Here is a 19,661-nt window from a genome sequence, read left to right as displayed (position 1 = left end):
ACTCAGAGGCACAATTTAGCAAGTTTTAAACAATTATTTTTGCATATTTCATTTGCCTGCTAGACAAATCAAGTTTAACACATAATTAAAAATTGTACTATTTGGAGGGAACTTACCTCAACATAATAAAGGCCATATATGACAAACCCATAGTCAACATCGTTCTCAGTGGTGAAAAACTGAAACCATTTGCTCTAAGATCAGGAAAAAGACAAGGTTGTCCACTCTCACCACTGTTATTCAACATAGTTTTGGAAGTTTTAGCCACAACAATCAGAGAAGAAAAAGAAATAAAAAGAATCCAAATTGGAAAAGAAGTAAAGCTGTCGCTGTTTGCAGATGACATGATACTATACATAGAGAATCCTAAATATGCTACCAGAAAACTACTAGAGCTAATCAATGAATTTGGTAAAGTAGCAGTATACAAAATTAATGCACAGAAATCTCTTGCATTCTTATACACTAATGATGAAAAATCTGAAAGAGAAATTAAGGAAACACTCCCATTTACCACTGCAACAAAAAGAATAAAATACCTAGGAATAAATCTACCTAAGGAGACAAAAGACCTGTATGCAGAAAACTATAAGACACTGATGAAACAAATTAAAGATGATACAAACAGCTGGAGAGATATACCATGTTCTTGGATTGGAAGAGTCAAAATTGTGAAAATGCCTCTACTACCCAAAGCAATCTACAGATTCAGTGCAATCCCTATCAAACAACCAATGGCATTTTTCACAGAACTAGAACAAAAAATTCACAAGCTGTATGGAAACACAAAAGACCCTGAATAGCCAAAGCAATCTTGAGAAAGAAAAATGGAGCTGGAGGAATCAGGCCCCCAGACTTCAGACTATACTACAGAGCTACAGTAATCAAGACGGTATGGTACTGGCACAAAAACAGAAATATAGATCAATGGAACAGGATAGAAAGCCCAGAGATAAACCAACACACATACTTTCACCTTATTTTTGATAAAGGAGGCAAGAATATAGAATGGAGAAAAGACAGCCTCTTCAAAAATGGTGCCTCGAAAACTGGACAGCTACATGTAAAAGAATGAAATTAGAACACTCCCCAACACCATACGCAAAAATAAACTCAAAATGGATTAAAGACCTAAATGTAAGGCCAGACACTATAAAACTCTTAGAGGAAAACATAGGCAGAACACTCTATGACATAAATCACAGCAAGATCCTTTTTGACCCACCTCCTAGAGAAAGGGAAATAAAAACAAAAATAAACAAATGGGACCTAATGAAACTTCAAAGCTTTTGCACAGCAAAGGAAACCATAAGCAATACGAAAAGACAACCCTCAGAATGGGAGAAATTATTTGCACATGAAGCAACTGACAAAGCATTAATCTCCCAAGTTTACAAACAGCTCATGCAGCTCAATGTAAAAAAAAGACAAAAACACTCAATCCAAAAATGGGCAGAAGACCTAAATAGACCTTTCTCCAAAGATATACAGATCGCCAACAGACACATGAGAGGATGCTCAACATCACTGATCATTAGAGAGATGCAAATCAAAACTACAATGAGGTATCACCTCACACCAGTCAGAATGGCCATCATCAGAAATCTACAAATGATAAATGCTGGAGAGGGTGTGGAGAAAAGGGAACCCTCTTGCACTGTTGGTGGGAATGTAACTTGATATAGCCACTATGGAGAACAGTATGGAGGTTCCTTAAACTAAAAATAGAACTACCATATGACCCAGCAATCCCACTACTGGGCATATACCCTGAGAAAACCATAATTCAAAGAGTCATGTACCACAGTGTTCATTGCAGCTCTATTTACAATAGCAAGGACATGGAAGCAACCTAAGTGTCCATCGACAGATGAATGGATAAAGAAGATGTGGCACATATATACAATGCAATATTACTCAGCCATAAAAAGAAACGAAATTGAGTTATTTTTAGTGAGGTGGATGGACCTAGAGTCTGTCATACTGAGTGAAGTAAGTCAGAAGGAGAAAAACAAATAGCATATGCTAACACATATATATGGAATCAAAAAAAAAAAAGTTATGAAGAACCTAGGGGCGGGACAGGAATAAAGACGCAGACATAGGGAATGGACCTGAGGACACGGGGAAGGGGAAGGGGAAGCTAGGATGAAGTGAGAGAGTGATATGGACATATATACACTACCAAATGTAAAATCGATAGCTAGTGGGAAGCAGCCGCATAGCACTGGGAGACCAGCTCGGTGCTTTGTGACCACCTAGAGGGATGGGACAGGGAGGGTGGGAGGGAGGGAGACGCAAGAGGGAGGAGAAATGGGGATATATGTATATGTATAGCTGATTCACTTTGTTATAAAGCAGAAACTAACACACCATTGTAAAGCAATTATACTCCAATAAAGATATTAAAAAAAATTTTGTACTATCTGGTACTTTGTTTTAGGTGTTCCTGTTAATAGATATTATAACAAATAATTCAGGTATTAGAATGTAAAGAGTATAGTAGAAATAGAAAAAATTAGGCAAGATAAACCTCATGGATAGGTTAGAATTATGGTTAGAAAGTATAACAGCTGCTGTGGGTATGATTTAGAGGTTATTAGAAATGACCCTTACTTCAAAATAGCTCCTTGTATCCATTTTAGTAATTCTACCAATTGCAGGCCATTTTTTAAAGATTTTTTTTTTTATTTTTAAAAGGTCATCTTTGACCTCCCCACCCTGTATTTTTGTTTCTTCCTTACCATACAGAATCTTAAAAAAACATGTCATAAAAGTATATTCGTAAGTACCTCACGTTTACTGCTAGATCATAAGTTAAATGTAATAAAATGAAGTTGCTGGTGCCTGGATCATTGTGAGCATTCACTGACTGTTTACTGAACCTGCATCTTTTAGGAAAGATATTATGTTATATATATATTTGTGTTGTGCTTGGTTCAGTTCTTTGGCCCTGAAAAGTGTTTAGTATGTGTTGTTGAGCAAATCCTTAGGAAGGTATGAAACCTCAGGCTTTAACCAGAAAAGCAGTGTGAAGCTGAATGTTAAGAACTTGTGATCAGGATCAGGAGTTTTAGGTCTAAAGATTCTAGACTCAACTTTCCTAATAGACCAAGGTGGACTCAGCCTCGCAATCATGTAAGATTGAGCATAAACCTGAAGATATGAATGGCTTCTATGGCTAAATAATGACTTAACTACACGCAATGATTAAGGAAAGGGAAAGATGCTGCACTTTGTGCTTCCTCATTTAATAAAACTGAAAGCCAGAGAAAGCACAAAGTCCAAGCTTATCTAAAAAAACATATCAAAAAATTTTGAGAGTTTTTTTTTTTGTAGAAAATAAACTACTAGAGTTTAAAATTCAGGTAAGGCTTTATGTTAAGACTCCTTTGTGTATTTTCTCAAAACCTAATTTTAACTCTTGTCCCATTGATTGAGAGAGATTGATCCATTGGCTTATGTTGTAAGTGGTAACCAGTGAGGCAGAAAGGGTCAAAGAAAAGTAGCATTCCATATGAATCCCAAAGAGAAGATCAGGCTTGTTTCTCACCCTATAAGTTTTTGTTACTGGAAAAAAAAAAAAAAAAAAAGGAAAAAAGAGAGAAGAAAATAATGGAGATGAAGGATGAGGTTAAGTCTCACCTTGCAGTGTACCTGTTAACACCTCATTGCTAGGTCATTAAGATGAGTAAGTGGAGGTTTGGGGTTCCAGACTTTATTTATTTTCTCTTAAGTTCAAATGTCTTTCCAGGAGTTCCTGGACTTTGTATTATAATCTCCAGATACTTGGCAATAAATTTCAGCTACCATAACCTGTTTAATAAATTTTTTTTGGCAGTGGCTTATGGAGAAAATTTTGTTAAAAGAGGAATGATTACTATGGAGGTGAAGTTAGATATGTCAAGAGATGAAATAGTGAAAAAAATAAGCAACTTAATGATTAGAATCTCTACTCTTAATATGTTTTCAGAATGAGGGAAATACTGTATTTTATGTTTCCATGTTAATCATTAATATATCCTTCATGCAGCGCAAAACTGTGGTTGAAAATATGTTAAACAGTTCCTTTTATGTAGTAGCAACTCATAAATAAATACTTGATATATCTGAACTGTGGAGACATGTCTTATATATCATTGTATTTTTTAAAATAAATTTATTTATTTATTTTTGGCTGCATTGGGTCTTTGTTGCTGTGCGAGGGCTTTCTCTAGTTGCGGCGAGGGGGGGCTACTCTTCATTGTGGTGCACGGCGGTCTTTTCATTGTGGTGGCTTCTCTTGTTGGGGAGCACGGGCTCTAGGCATGCGGACTTAAGTATCTGTGGTACACGGGCTTCAGTAGTTGTGTCTTGTGGGCTTTAGAGCGGAGGCTCAGTAGTTGTGGCTCACGGGCTTAGTTGCTCCGCGGCATGTGGGATCTTCCCGGACGAGGGTTTGAACCCATGTCCCCTCCATTGGCAGGCGGATTCTTAACCACTGCACAACCAGGGAAGTCCCTATCATTGTATTTTTAATGTTTCTTTTTATGCCTGCTTCCTTTTTTTTTTCCTGCCTTCCCTCTTGTCTCCCTTTTGACTTTATTTAAAAATATTTATTCATCTCTTTTTTATGCAAAATGCCATGTAGAAATATAACGAGTAAAATAAATGCCTGTATTAGAGGCACTGGCCAGTTGGAAGGTAAGGCAAATAAAATAACAGGTAGAACATTAAAGAAATAAGGCTATAAATACTTCAGTAGTCCAATGAGGTCCACCAAGTAGGTTCATCAAGGAGGTCTTTATAATGGAGATATCTGACTTACTTCTTGCATCAGTTCATTGATTTATGTTTTTCATTCATTAAAAGTACTTTTGAGGATCTACTATATTCCAAGCATGGTTTACAGACACGAAAAGTTCAGAGGTAAACAATACAACTCTAGTCTGTGTTTTCATAGATCTTACCAGATAGTAAAGAAAATATACAATTAACAATATTATACAACAGTTACAGAATTGTGCTAAATGTTCCGAGGAAGACCTAGAAGAACTAGTAGAGCATATAGTAGGAGATCTAATTTAGAGATCCCAGGGAATGCTTTATTGAGGAAGTGACATTAAAACAATTTTGGGGCTTCCCTGGTGCGGCAGTGGTTGGGAGTCCGCCTGCCGATGCAGGGGACACGGGTTCGTGCCCCGGTCCGGAAAGTTCCCACATGCCGCGGAGCGGTCTGGCCCGTGAGCCATGGCCGCTGAGCCTGCGCATCCAGAGCCTGTGCTCCGTAAAACAATTTTGAAGAATGTATAGGTATAAGCCAAATGAAGGCTAGAGTTACGGAGGCAAGAAGGAAGAATTTTGGTCATAGATGGGATAGCATGTATGACGATCCTAAGGCTGGTATGATTTTGAGTCTTTTGAGGAGTGGAAGGTAAACCTTTGTGGGAGAAATAGAGGTCAAGTGAGGGAAGAGTATGAGATGAAGCTGGACAAGTGGAGAAGGGTCTGTGTATGCTGCCTTGAGAAATTTTAACCTCATCTTTGAAGTCACCGAAGGGTTTAAGCAAAGGTGACTACTGTTAAGTGGCAAATAGCATAGAGTGAAAGTCAGATAGCCAGTTACAAGGCTATCTCAGGAGTTCAGATTAAAGATAATAGCACCTTGGATTTTGTATGGTTTTGGCATTGGAGTTAAGAGAGTGATTCATTATGTATCTTCCAGGGAAAGTAGACAATACTTGTTGGTTCGTTGGAGAGGGAGTGTCAAGAGGACTGTAAGATTTCGTATATGAGCAATGGTGGATTATGATATCCTTTACTGAAATGAGGAACAGTGTGTGAAGTTTAAGATTATGAGCTCAAATCTATGATAGTCTCACTTTATGAAAACAAATGCAGATTTTGGAGGGGCAATTTAGACAAGTGTGCAAGTGTACTGCTCAGAAGGGAGATCAGCACTGAAGATGAAAATGTGAGAGTTAGGGGCACAAGGAGGGATTTTGAAGCCATTGTGTCAATGTTACGCATCAAGAGGGTATCATGCTGAGTGAAACACGGCAGACAGAGAAAGACAAATACCCTATAATCTAAAATCTGTATGTTTAGACCTGGAATCTAAGAAACAAAGCAAAATGAAAACAGACTCAAATGTGTAGTTGCCAGAGGGAAGGGGGTTGGAGAGTTGGGCCAAATAGGTGAAGGGGATTAAGAGGTACAAACCTCCAGTTATAAGTAAGCCACAGGGGTGTAATACACAGCATAAAGGATATGGTCAAAAATATTGTAATAACTTTGTATGGGGACAGATGGTTACTAGACTTATTGTGGTGATCATTTTGTAATGTATGCAAATGTCGAATCACTATGTAGTACACCTTAAACTAACATAATATTGTATGTCAGCTGTATTTCAATTAATAGAAAATAGTGGATGTTATTTGGACCAGCAAAATGATATTTTTTCCTAGACATAATTTTTGCCACATGGTTCCAAATACACATGTCATTCTGCTGCATGATTTTAATACAGTCAGGGACAAGTATTTTCCCCTCTTGAGTAACAGGGACAAGTATTTTTCCCTCTTGAGTAACATTCCTCTAACACAGTAATGTAAGGGAGAATAAAATGCATTAATTGAACCTACTTTTTAACACTAATTGCTTGTATAGTATCTGTTCTTGAATAGATATTTAGAAATTTCTTATGATGGATTCTTCTGCCCTCACTCCATGCCCCCAGAGAATGTATTTTGATGGTAATTTATTGGAATATTTGATTGGTTAAATAATGTCTTATGTCAGGCAATTTTGTAAATAACATGTTCCCCCCCGCAAGGAATCGGGTTAAGGGTGGAAACGCTTTTATAGTAATTATTATCTAATTTGTTGCTTTAAAGAGCCCTATTTTATATATCCCTAATAGTTCATTTCATCAAATGTTTATAAAATCTTCCCCATCAAAGGGTGTAACTGAAATATGAAATGTGTTAACTCATGATAATTTAAAAGCAGAGTTTGTTAAGTATCTATGTGATCTCTACTAAAGGTATTGCAGCTGACTTACTCGTTTTTTAAAAGAAACACTTCAGTGTTCCACAATCTAAATTATAGATTTTATTTTATTATAAAATAAGAAGAAGCTCTTTCTGCATAACTTTGAAGAAATTGATAAGCAGAATAGGCAAGCAGTTGGAAACTCTTCCAGTTTATTACAGATGTCACATGATCTAAAGTAAGGCTAGAATTACTCTTGAAATAAATTCACAATTTAAAGAGTCAGCTCATTTTGTGGCTTCACTGATAAAATTGAAACCTCTACTGAACTGAATTATCTGTCTAAAAATGCTTCATAATGATTTAAGATACTGGTAAAATTACAGTATTTTTTTAAACCTGAAATGTCTTAAGTATCGCCATCTTTATTACTTTACTACTAATAAGCTAGGGTCTGAGTACTGATTAATCCATGAGTTGAGTTCTTTGCATATATATCCAGATCCATAGAGCTAAATAGCTCTGTGTGCTTCCTGGGAATTTGTGGATATGTATTATTTCTCCATTTGTAAATTTATTTGGAAAAGAATGCCTTTTTTGGAGCAATCATATTGTCATGTAACTTGTATCATTCCTTTGTATCATTACTCATCTTGTGCTGTGTTTTCTTTGTCCTGAAGGAATTGCCTATGATCCTCTGATGCTGAAACACCAGTGCATTTGTGGCAATTCCACCACCCACCCTGAGCACGCTGGACGCATACAGAGCATCTGGTCACGGCTGCAAGAAACTGGGTTGCTAAATAAATGTGAGGTAATCCTGAATTGGCCACACTCTTTTACTTACTTAAATAAATCATGTAAAGAGGCCAGTATTCAATTGGGTAGGTGTAGAAAAATGTTAACTCTGTAGTACAAACACCATGATTGATGAACCATCGTAGACATTAGTAGCATAGAACTTATAACCTGACACTGGGCTGGGCACACAGTGGGTACTCAGTCTGTGTTGATGGACTGAGCAGCTGCCTGATGTATGTGCTATTACTGCAGCGTTTTTCTGTACACACGGTAGTATTCTAGGTATCATTTATTGAGTTAATTTTCTGAGAAACTCTTCGCAAACTGTTAAGTGCTCAGTAGTTGTTATTTCTTGTTATAAGCGATACTCTGAACTAACGTATATGCCGATTTTGCCTCGTGGAAATGAATAGTTTTAAAAGATTAACTGTCTTCTTACCAAGAAAAGTCACTTCTTTTTATTGATGTTTAGATTCATTTCTGTAGATTCTTGGTGAGTCTCATTTTTTATTTAGAAAAATTAGTTTCTTTAGGCTTTCAAAAGTTAAAAGTAAAAATGTTATCAGGTCAAAAAGACTCCCATTGTCAAATCTGCAAAATATATAACAACCAGCAGTTGTTTGATTTAGTTGCTGTAAATGTCCAAAGTTGCTTAAGATCCAGTAACAGTCTATATTTGAGTCTGAAACTTTTTTAAAAGAAAAATATCCCCCATGTGTTTTCTTACATTACCTTAACATTTATTGATCAAAAGCACTTTTTCTTGGGTCTATATTCTGTTCCAGATGTGTTCTAGGGACTAGAATTATGGAATTTCACAAGGCAAACATGGTCCCTATTCTTATAGACTGATAATTTAACATGTTGCGGAACATATTTGGTTCTGTTATCCTTCTTTATAGAGCAATGAAGGGAATCTAACTAGTTCTTACCAGTTTGGGAAAAAAGTAAATGGATAATATTGATATTTTGACCATAGTTATGTCAGAAGGAAACTAATACTTTGAAACCATACTAAATTCACTGTACTTTGATAAAATGAAGACAATCTTTTGTGACTACTTTTGAGTTAATTGAGTTAACTGATTTTGACAATCGAAAGTGTAGTCAATAAAATTCTATTCAAAGCCAATTTACTTTAAAGTGAACCTGTAAAATATTTCAGTTGAAATAGACATGCCAAAGCAGACAGACTATTTCTTAGAGTAAAGTGCACTTGCCTCTATTTGATAGCAGGGGTTAATTCAGTCTGATCTTTCTTCTCTGCAAAGTACTAAAAATAACTGACTTTTAAAGATGCAAAATTCATTCGTTGTGTTCATTTCTAAGGATAAATTATTTTCTTTATTGATTTTCTCTTTTGAAGATGAACTGTCTCATCTTACAAGGGGATTAAATGGTTATTCTCTTTACATCAAAATATAGATAATGTCGATGGGTCATTCAGCAGTTGGGATTGTAAATGAATACGTCAGAGCAGTGTATACAGACTTAGTTTCACAAGTTTTATTATGTGTTGATAATAGAATTATCAAATGTTTTTCATATGTGGAGTTCTGCTTTTGATTAAATGTATCCTTTACCTAGAAACCCCAAAGTGACAGAATTTCAGCTAGATTTATTTCTCTGGTTCTTTCCTGAGTGAAAGTCTATTATTCATATTTTTCCAGTAGCATCCATATTATATGGCAGAAGGCTTTCATACTCTTTGGTAAATTTTAGAGTTATCTTCAAGGTTTTCATGATTTTGATAATGCAGTTTGGAAGCCAAACCACTCTATTGTCTGCACAATCCTATATGGAGCCGGTAAAGTAAACCATCAAGGAGACTTACTTGTGGTAGACTAGCCTTAATGGATATTTATTCATGAGAGTGTTCCTGTCTCACCTTCGCATCTACTATAGATGTTTCCTAGCTTGGCTGTCTCTCTTTACTTTTGCAAGCTGAGGCATTGCTGTTTACATTTTTTTCACTTTCAAGTCTTTGTTATATCCTGAAGCCCTGCCCCACCTGCTCCAAATTAGCAGTGCCTGATGATAGCCTGAAATGCATTGTTAGTTTGTGATATCCCTTAAATCTGTTACCTGAAGGAACACTATTTATGAAAGGAGCAAAGTGCAGAAGTAAATGGAATGTAATATGGTTCACACTGGTCTTAAAATTTAAAAGTCTATTATCCTTTTGTGATCAGTCGTCTTCTTCTGTTCCTGGTACATCACATTATTTTAGTCTTGTATTATTTGAAACCATGAAATTCAGTTTATACAACAGCACTGCTGATGTGACATCAGACCCAGGATGAAATGTTAGAAGAACAGTGGGCACCCCACAGTTGAGTGAGAATGAGTGAGTCTATTCCAGTCCAGTCAGCAAAGACGGGTCTCTCTAGCAAACAATCACACAATTAACAAATAATGCACTTGAAAGCCCAGATTGGCAGATTGGCTCTTAATGAAGACCAAGCACAAAAGTCTGATCCAAAACTTTAAAAGTGCAAACAGAACACTCTTTTTCCTAACATAGTTTAAGAACAGTTCAGCAGGTGTTTGCTTTCCTAAGTGATGAAATTGTTGCCCATATTATTTATTTGCTCCTGTGTTATCAAAACATCTATGACTTATGCTGACCTAATCCAAAACATGCCATAGAATTTCACTGGGACAGGAGGTAAGGAGTCTCAATTCTGCTGGCGTACAGAGAAAAAAATGCTTTCCTCAGCCAATGGAGTAGTCAATGTTGCAATTAAACAATGATTATGATAGAAAAGATGGCAATTTTAAAACGTTGAAAGGGCTTCTTTGTTTTTAAACAAGAGTCTGATCCACAAATCAAACTTATGTATCGTTTCAATTCATTTATCAGTGTAGAAAATTAACCAAAATGGATTCCTTCAAAGGTTATTGTTCAGTGTTAGAGTTGACCTTCGTCCTGCCATTAATTATCTGTGTACTTTTGTCAGATCATTTAACCTTAGTGATCTTTGGTTTTCCCATATGTAAGATGAGGGTGTTAAGCAGGATATTTGCTAGGATCTTTCAGCTCTAATATCATATGAAATTAGATGCCTAAGAAGTTAATTTGGAGCATAACACTTTCTTTGGTTAAGAGTAGACAAAACTTTTAGGATGTTTTAGTAAACATATTGCTTTTAGTTTGTAAGCTATAGTGTAAATTGGCTGTGCTTACAGTCCTGATTGGCAGCCAGAGAAAACATTAGTCCTTATTATATTAGATTACAGTGGTTACATGGGTTAACTTCTCTTGGCATGACGTGGCACTGTTTTAAAAAAATTGAAATAGTTAATAGTCCCTCATGCCAATACCATTTAGTTGTTTCCCCTATTGAATCATTCACACTGAGTTTAGTGATTCTGTTGGGAGTAAAAAGCAAAACCAGCAGCTTTCTTGTCACCATAAGAAATGGGTCTGGAGGGGTCATTTGGTGTCCTCTTTGGGAATAAGCTCTTGGATTAGGTAGCCAGGTTTCTGAAGTGTGTGTGCCCCTGAAGAAAAAGATGTGCTCTTCTGTGCTTAAAAAATTGCAGAGGTTGACCCATCATCTGTTAGAAATGCACTTGCAGGTGTTTTTCCAGAAGTGCTCATGACTCTCAGCCCACCACGCCACCCACAGACATTTGCTTGCTCTCACATTTGTTTTGAGAATAATAACATTTTATAATGCTTTTGTTGGATTACACATTATATGGAATTTGCATTGCCTCTTTGTGACTAATATTGAATAACTTTGTTTCGCTTAATTCATAAGTAAAAACCATAAGCAACATACTGTGCTGAAATGTTTAACTCCTTTATTCAAGTGCCAACACAAAGTAATTACAAACAATTCTGGGACACAGAACCAAGCTACTGTTGCCCCTTCTGGGACTTCTCAGCCATTCCAGTGAAAAATGTAGAGAGCAGGTTTAGTGTAAAATCTTAAGATGCCAGGGAGCTCAGGGATAGGGTCTCCAGCACACTTTCCTGCACACACAAGTGATTTTTAAAATACCTTTTGTAAATCTAAATAAAGAAATATAATACTCTTTAGAAAAACTCAATTTTGAAGTGTGCAAGTTTTCTGACTTGAAGGTTACAAAGTACTAAACATTGCAAGTTAATGGAAATTCAATTAAACATTTGTTTTATGGACTAATCTAACTAGATGGCAGCACATAACAGCTTACTGTTTTGTTTAGTTTGCAAAAAACTTTTGTGTGTGTGCTTGTGTCTTAGAATCTAACCACAAAGCAATAAGAAACTCAAACAGGGAATCTGGTGAATTGTCTCTAAAGGATATGGCAGTTATGGAAAGAAGTACAAATGATCTAGATGTGATGAGTAAACCAAGGTGTCATTATTCTCAGAGAAATTTGTATAACCCAGTAGAGTGGACCCTGGCAGATAAATAACGTTAAAAATACGTGTGCAGCCCATAATCAGAATTAAGATGATTTGGAATTTTTTTTTTGATTTTGATTTCTGCAAAAAAAAAATTAGTGTGGAAAACAACCAATAAAAGGAAGTAAGACAGGCTGCCCTTCTGAGTCCATTTGGAAAGTGATACAGGATTTTTTTTTTTAAACAGCAGCATTAAAGCTTATTAGCAAAAAATGACTAGTTATATGGATTTGAACTGTCTGAAAGTTGTTGTGCTAAAGTAACAAAATATTTATTGTGACAAATTTGTTTCATACATGATTAGTATAAAAAAATGCTTCAACCCAAATCAGTAAAATGTTCATTACAATGTTTAAAAAAATAATTACAACATAGGAGATTCAGTTGCATAAAAATTGTGAAAATTGAGCCAGTACACTAAGGCATAACATTTTTTTCTTACTTTCTGATGAGCATAATGGTTTGAAATGAGTGGACACAAAACTGGAAAAAAAGTACATAGTACATACGCTTTTTACCACCCAGACATTTGTTATTGAATGGACTTGCTGTGTTCTGAAGTACTTTTGAAATTATTCTATGCCCTGAACTACTTTTAAATAAATTGTAATGACTGAATCCAGCAGTATTACATGCAAGTAGATGACACTTGTTATTTTGAAGATCAGATAAACTTTTTTTTTTTTACTCTCCAACCTTCTCTCTGCCAGCCATTTATTTTAGCTATGTTGGTTAGTACAGGGTCAGCATCTTGAATTCACTTATGAGCAGGAAGAATGGACAGCTCCCTCTAAGATGTGGTTCTTGACCTAGGTTACCCATTAAAATCCACTGGGTGGGTCTCAGTTTCTGGATGCCTAGGTTGTAACCAAAGTTAAGCAGGAGCTCTGAACGTATGACCCAGACATTAATACCTTTTAAACTTATGCAGCTGATTCCAAGGTTCACCAATATTAAAAATCAACAGAAACTCAAGTTTCTTAACATAAACTTAATGAGGTAGAGACAAAGAGGTGAATGGAGTCAAATATTTGGAGATGGGAGAGTAACAAAAGTAAACATTTACCTGAGAAACAAAGGTGGTATTAACTCAGAAGTTTCATGCACAAAATTTTTTTTAAATTGGGAAAAATGTTCTTTATTTTGAAGTTGTCATGGGATAGGAAAATGAGTTCTAAAAAATACTCTTCTTTTTCAAATATGATTAAGCATTTTTAAAAAATGGGCTTCAAGGAAAACCTGGCATCTTTTTGAAAACCTTCATAGTGAGATCTCCTCTCTTGCTTCAACCATGGTAATTTATCATTTCAATTATGATATTTGCTTGCCCAAGGCAAATCTATAAATCAAAATGAAGGATATTTTATTGAGTGTTGTGTATAAGGTAATTTCTCATAGCCATTTTAGGGCTTACCATTTTCACTTACCATTCTAGGGCTAAAAGTAATTTGGTTAAATCTCCTTATGTTTATAGATGAAGAAACAAAGCTCCAGAAAGGTACCTCATAGCAGGCTATGGGCACGTTAAGGACATGTGACAGTCAGAACCCAGAACTCAGGGCTCCTGACTTGCAATTCACTTTCTTTTCATATGACTGACAGAAAGGACCAAGAGCTTGTCGGACTGCCTGCTGGCTTAGTAGCCGCCTTCCTTCTTTCATTCCCCTTTCCTTATAAGAAAGCCTCTGAGGAGAACAGGTTATTAGATGATGAGGGATCTATGGAAGGAGAGAATGCAGTGCGGGGAGGGGATAGAAACTATCTTCTTTGTAACATTTAAAGAAGCAGTTGGTTGTAGCATTTGAAAACGCCGGTTGGTAAGCTTGGGCATGAGCAACGAGACCGGATTTTTTGTGTTTGTTTAAGAGAGGAAAGAGTATTGACAATAATGAATAGGTGTGAACTGATTTGTTAAATATTAAGAATGGGGTTTGTAACAGAGGGTAACTTTGACAGTCATAAGTCATTTATGATTCTTTAGTTTAACTCTGTAAGTCTGCAGCCCTGCAGATCTTTGTAGAAAAAAATAAAAACGCATCCCTATATTTAGGGACACTGGATGAAATATTTTCAGAAAATGAGATATTTCAGTGGAAATTCTTGCCTAATATGTCACCACTTTGAAAATGATTAAAGAAAATGGGGTCTCCCCCAGCAGAGGCAGGTACTTTGACTTGTCAAATTGAAGTTGGACATTTTCTCTTAGTTTGGAACTGCCACAAAATAAGCCCTTTCATGTCCTCAGTAATACCAAACCAATGCAATCCATCTGTTCTGCTAAATTATTTCTAGTTCCCTAACCAAAGGCACTGCTTTTTCATGCATTTTATCATGATTTTATGCCCTTTATTATATTTTACAAAAGGTTCTGATTCCTCCAGGGCCAATGAGAACTGATTAGGACACTGGCCTCAATCCAGGCTTTGAACAGAGGAGGGGAAGGAATAGAACTATTTCCTTTTTTCCCTGCTCCTTGGCAGAAAAAAATATGAATCTATACCGTGTGTGTGCTCTGTGTGTGGGTAGGCTGCATTTTATCCTGTCACAGTATGACTTTGTAGATCATGTTCAGAACATTCCTTCTATAATCAGGTTGCATTAACAGGCTTTAATTCAGAAAGACTACTTCTTTAGGAAAAAACCACGGTGTGTTGTGATACTCAATGATATGGTCATTTTGAACAACTTTAGCAAACTTCAAACGTGAATGTATACTGTTTGGGGCTCTGATCTAATAAATAAGATCATATTCCTCGGGTGCTTAGCACAGGGTAGGCGCTCAGGGCGCATGAGTTCCTTTCCTGCTTTCAAGGAAGAAACTACTTGAGTGCAAGTCACAGAGAATGGAAATAGAATAATGAATACCTCCTACATGACAGCGTTTCTTTACTAAGAAATTGAAGGAAGAGCTATAAGGTTTCTTTCTTAGACTTATATTGGCAAGTTACTTAAGACCTATATTTGCATCTCAAGTGAGAAATACCCAGGTGGAGACCCATGCCATCCTTTATATGCATTGAGTGTCCGAATATACTCAGAATTCTCAAAAATTCTTTTGGTCAAACTCATAGATGACTTTAGCTAGGCATCCTGCAGGCTAAATATCTCTGAGAACGGAAATCAGTATCTCCCTAAATTACAGTTATCAGAGCACTTTATCCTATTTTCTGACTCATTGTGCTCTTGACCTTTGGCTCAAAAGCGCATCATGAGACAAAATTGAAGGAATAAAGGGTACACAGGAAATAGAAAATATGGGAAGGGATTAAACGGAACTATCTATATTTAAGCATAAACACATAACTTAATAAATTACTGATGATGATACCAGAAAATGAAAACTGCTGGAGACCTCAATTTGAGAGGAAAAGTAGAATGTGACAAATATAAGACATCTGATAATAGGCAAAACGAACTAATAAGAAAGGAGAGCTGGTTCTGTTTCAGAATTTTTAGTTAGACATCCACGGAGTTCCCACAGCAGTGCCTCTTGGAGGTATAAATCTCAGAGCATGCTTTCTCCAGATCCTTTCTCCAGGTAGAAACATGTTTTCATATTGAACTGGTTTTCACTGCCCTCTTTCTGTAGAAACATGTACACCCTGTTTGTGGGTCTTGTTTTCCAGCGGCCTTAAACGCAGAAAGTGATCGTCAAGAATTAGTGCTTATATTTAGCGTAAATATTTTTTAAAGAAACATTTTCTATAATAATAAAAAGAGTCATTGTAAAATGCTTCCTGGGAATCAAAAAGAAGTGTGGTGGGGGGAGGTGAAGAAATCAAAGGAAATACTTGTATACTTTGTTACATTTTAGTAGTGAAGGGGAGGTCTTGAGTATACTAAAAAGTAATACTCTTAGAAGAAGTGAAAGCTAAATAGGCTGGGCCAGATGCTCTATCCTTAGTGTCAGTTAACTGGTATTACACAAGGGAATGACTGAGATTCAGCAGGTGTTCTCTTAAGATTTATCAGTTCTTGAGCTACTGTCAATAATTGAATCTTGCTAGCAGATTATTTTTCAAATGTGTGATTGAACATTCAGCCTGAATACTAGTGGGATTGTGGGAGAATGAGAAAGGACTTAGGACAAGCATGGAATGTATGCTATGTAAATATATATGACTAGTTTGTGAAAACATAAAGATATATTTATTACTAATGGTATTTAATGTTACACCAGAGGCAAAAATTCAATGTAGAACTGAAAAATATCTTTATAGAAAAGGAGAAAGGGAAAAAATGATGGCGCTTCATGATAGTAGTCCAAACATGGGTCTGATAGTTAGCTACAGAGCTGGCATTGTTTAAGATAAAGATGTTTCACTGTATCAGCGTATAAGATGGTAGTGGCTATGGATTTCATAGACTCATAGAAGTGAGAGCTGGAAGCCCTGTTATTTCATGGTGTTCACTATTCTGCCAGACCAGGACCGGCTGCCGCAGTCTGGTTTCCAGTGTGCTGCTCATTCTAACATTAGATGACTCAGACCATGGAGTTACTACTACTTATCTTGGGGGATTTTCCTCCAGCTGAAATCTCCCAGTTAAAATGTTTCCCTTTAATAGTGACTTAGAACTTTCTCTTTCTCATTACTTGTCATTCTGCTTCTTTGGTTGTTCTGGTCTTCCATAAATGTCTCCAAATCTAATGTTTACCAGCAAGCCATCTAGGTCAATAACATGTTTGTTTATTGATCAGAGCAATGGTTGACCAGATGGCCATCATAAATTTGCCCTAGTCTTCAGCATTACCTACCTGGTTTAATTTTAACATTCAACGCCTACCTGGGAATAATTTCTCTAAAGCGTATTTTTATTTTTCTGGAAATGTAAATGGGGTGTCAAACAGAGGGAACTTCAGTGCCATCACAAAGAAATTCCATAAGCATTTGTTTATTCAGCACATAATGGCACAGTGTCAAGAAGTTTCTGTTTTACATCACTCCTGTTACCTTCTTCTTACCCCTTGGGTCCCTCACCATTCCTTTCTCACTGTGACATGATGATTTATTTTCAGTGACAAGCACCTCTACCCAGTAAAGCTCTAGGAAGTCTCAGTGTATCGAGGTTCTCCCTGCCTGCCCCCTCAGGGAACCACACAGCAGCAGCCACATCATCTTAAACTAGGGAGATTGAGCATGGAATTGTCTTGGTCCTGAGAGGTGTCGTTGTCACCTTATGTTTCCACATTAACTGGTAATTCATGGTCAGGAACATGAAAGGACAGGATTCCCTGAACAGATTCTCTCTGAATTTTACTGTAGTTCTCTGCTAATATATTACTTTACAAGTGTCTTGTTTTGATAGATATTTTAAGTAAAATATTAACACCGTTTGGGTAATTTTAGGAAAGCACAGCAATTTTTAAAATAAGGCTAATTAACTTCATACACCAGCACGTTTATTGGGCTCAGAGATGTGCCAGCTGAGAAATGTGACCAGGAAGAACACTTTGTCCATTGACTGACTGAGATTTAATTTATGTACAGTTTTGTCTGTGTTGAAGGACCATTCTTTGTTAGCTGAAGTGAACGTTTCTGCCTAGCATGGGTGTAAAAATATTGACTGAGTCTATAGAGTGTCTCAAACTGTCTCTGATTAAACAGCAGTTATTGTTTTTGTTTAATTTCCATTCTGTCACAAACTAATGCTTATATAAAATACATTAAAAATGAGATACTACAATAGTGAAATAAAAATTGAAGACATACAAGATTATATTTGATTCAGCAGACATAAAAATACTCTGTCAGATTACTATAAAAGTTTCTAAATATTTATTCTCAGCTTTATGCAGACCTCATCACAGACCATTCATAAACACTTCCTGAACTGTTACTGATCCCAGTGTTACATATTTTGAGTGACATTTGTCTAGACGACCACTGTTGTGAGGTGCACACACATGAAGTGATCAGCATATGGGTAATAATCAAATACATTAAAATGTATTGGTATTTACTTATGTCCTTTAAGAAACAGTAAGGAATTTGTTTCAACAAGTTCTTTGGGTGAGTGTGTAAAGTAAGAGTTGAATTTACTTGTTAGCTAAGCAATAGCTCCTGTTTGTTTTTAAGTTGGTACTTTTACAAAGGAGTTAATTATTATTAATTTTTAATTATTATTAACTTTTTTGTTTGATGCTTTACATAATTATTTTATTTCATTTGTTCCTCACAGTAATACTATAAGGTAGATGTTATCTTCTTTTTTTTAATAAATTAATTTTTACTGGAGTATAGTTGCTTTACAATGTGTTCGTTTCTACTGTCAGCAAAATGAATCAGCCATACATATACATATATCCCCTCCCTTTTGGACTTCCTTCCCATTCAGGTCACCACAGTGCATTAAGTAGAGTTCCCTGTGCTACACAGTATGTTCTCATTAGTTATCTATTTTATACATAGTATCAATAGTATATATGTGTCAATCCCAATCTTTTTTATAGATTTTTTTTTTATGCCAAAGAAGAATATGCTTAATGTCAATTGCCCACTTAGGCATAAGCAATCCATTGGATCTGAACCTTGCATACACTTATTTTTCAAGTATTATTATGGTACCTCGTTAATGCAAATCCGTGTCACACTCCTACATGATGAAACTCCGACCATTATTAATCATCTTAAATGTGACTTGGGGTCTTATTTTCTCCTAAATGTTGTCAGTGAAGTACTGTAGGTCTCTGCTGTTTTCTTTCAGCGAATTCAAGGTCGAAAAGCCAGCCTGGAGGAAATACAGCTTGTTCATTCTGAACATCACTCGCTGTTGTATGGCACCAACCCCCTGGATGGACAGAAGCTGGACCCCAGGACACTACTAGGTCTGTATGGGCCTCCATTCTACTGAGAACAGCACATTCCAGCACTGTCATTAGTCAGCGCTGCTGTCAGTTCAAAATACTTGGCAAGCAGTGAGACAAAAAATCAGCTTTTCCAACAGCACTGCTCTGTGGAATGAGTCGTTTACAATAGAAGTCAATGTAGATGAAGAAAATCCCGCATTAGAAAAAATGACACTGCAAGTTTCATGATGTTTACTTTTATTTGAATAGCATTTGTTCACTGTGTTTTAGCTGACAGGAATAAATGCACTGTGGAGTTTGCTGGCTTACATTTTTAGACTAAAAAAAATAGTTTTTGTGTTCTTTATGCAAATTTATCTTCACCTTTCACATTTATTTTGTGTCTTTCAGTTCTTTTTTCTATGACCTTAACAGACAAAGGGTATAATACAACTTATTTTAAGTGAAAACTCCTTACTGCTACACGTAGAACACTGTATTTTATAGTAAGATTGCATTTTAAATCTTAATATTATCAGAGTTTAAAATCAAATGTATGTTTCACAGCTTTATATAGACTTTATATGAGCGATAGAAACAACAGATTTTGAAGAAAGTTCATGACAAAACCGTATTTTAACGGAAACAATCTATTAATTACGTTTATTCATGATCTTTTACAATGCAATAACAATACAT

At 36.1% G+C, this 19,661-nt stretch overlaps 1 protein-coding gene across 1 annotated transcript in view; it reads left to right on the top strand.

Moving 5' to 3' along the window:
• The window catches only part of HDAC9 (histone deacetylase 9), a 1,064,374-nt gene that overhangs the window by 746,930 nt on the left and 297,783 nt on the right, over positions 1-19,661 (top strand). Inside the window, exons 15-16 of the mRNA XM_079931742.1 lie at positions 7,656-7,789; positions 18,881-19,001. Coding sequence (XP_079787868.1) covers positions 7,656-7,789; positions 18,881-19,001 — 255 coding nt within the window. The remainder of the gene's footprint in view (positions 1-7,655; positions 7,790-18,880; positions 19,002-19,661) is intronic.

This window comes from Stenella coeruleoalba (assembly GCF_951394435.1).
Source record: "Stenella coeruleoalba genome assembly, chromosome: 9".
NCBI lineage: Eukaryota > Metazoa > Chordata > Mammalia > Artiodactyla > Delphinidae > Stenella > Stenella coeruleoalba.
This window is presented reverse-complemented; position numbering and strand designations above follow the sequence as displayed.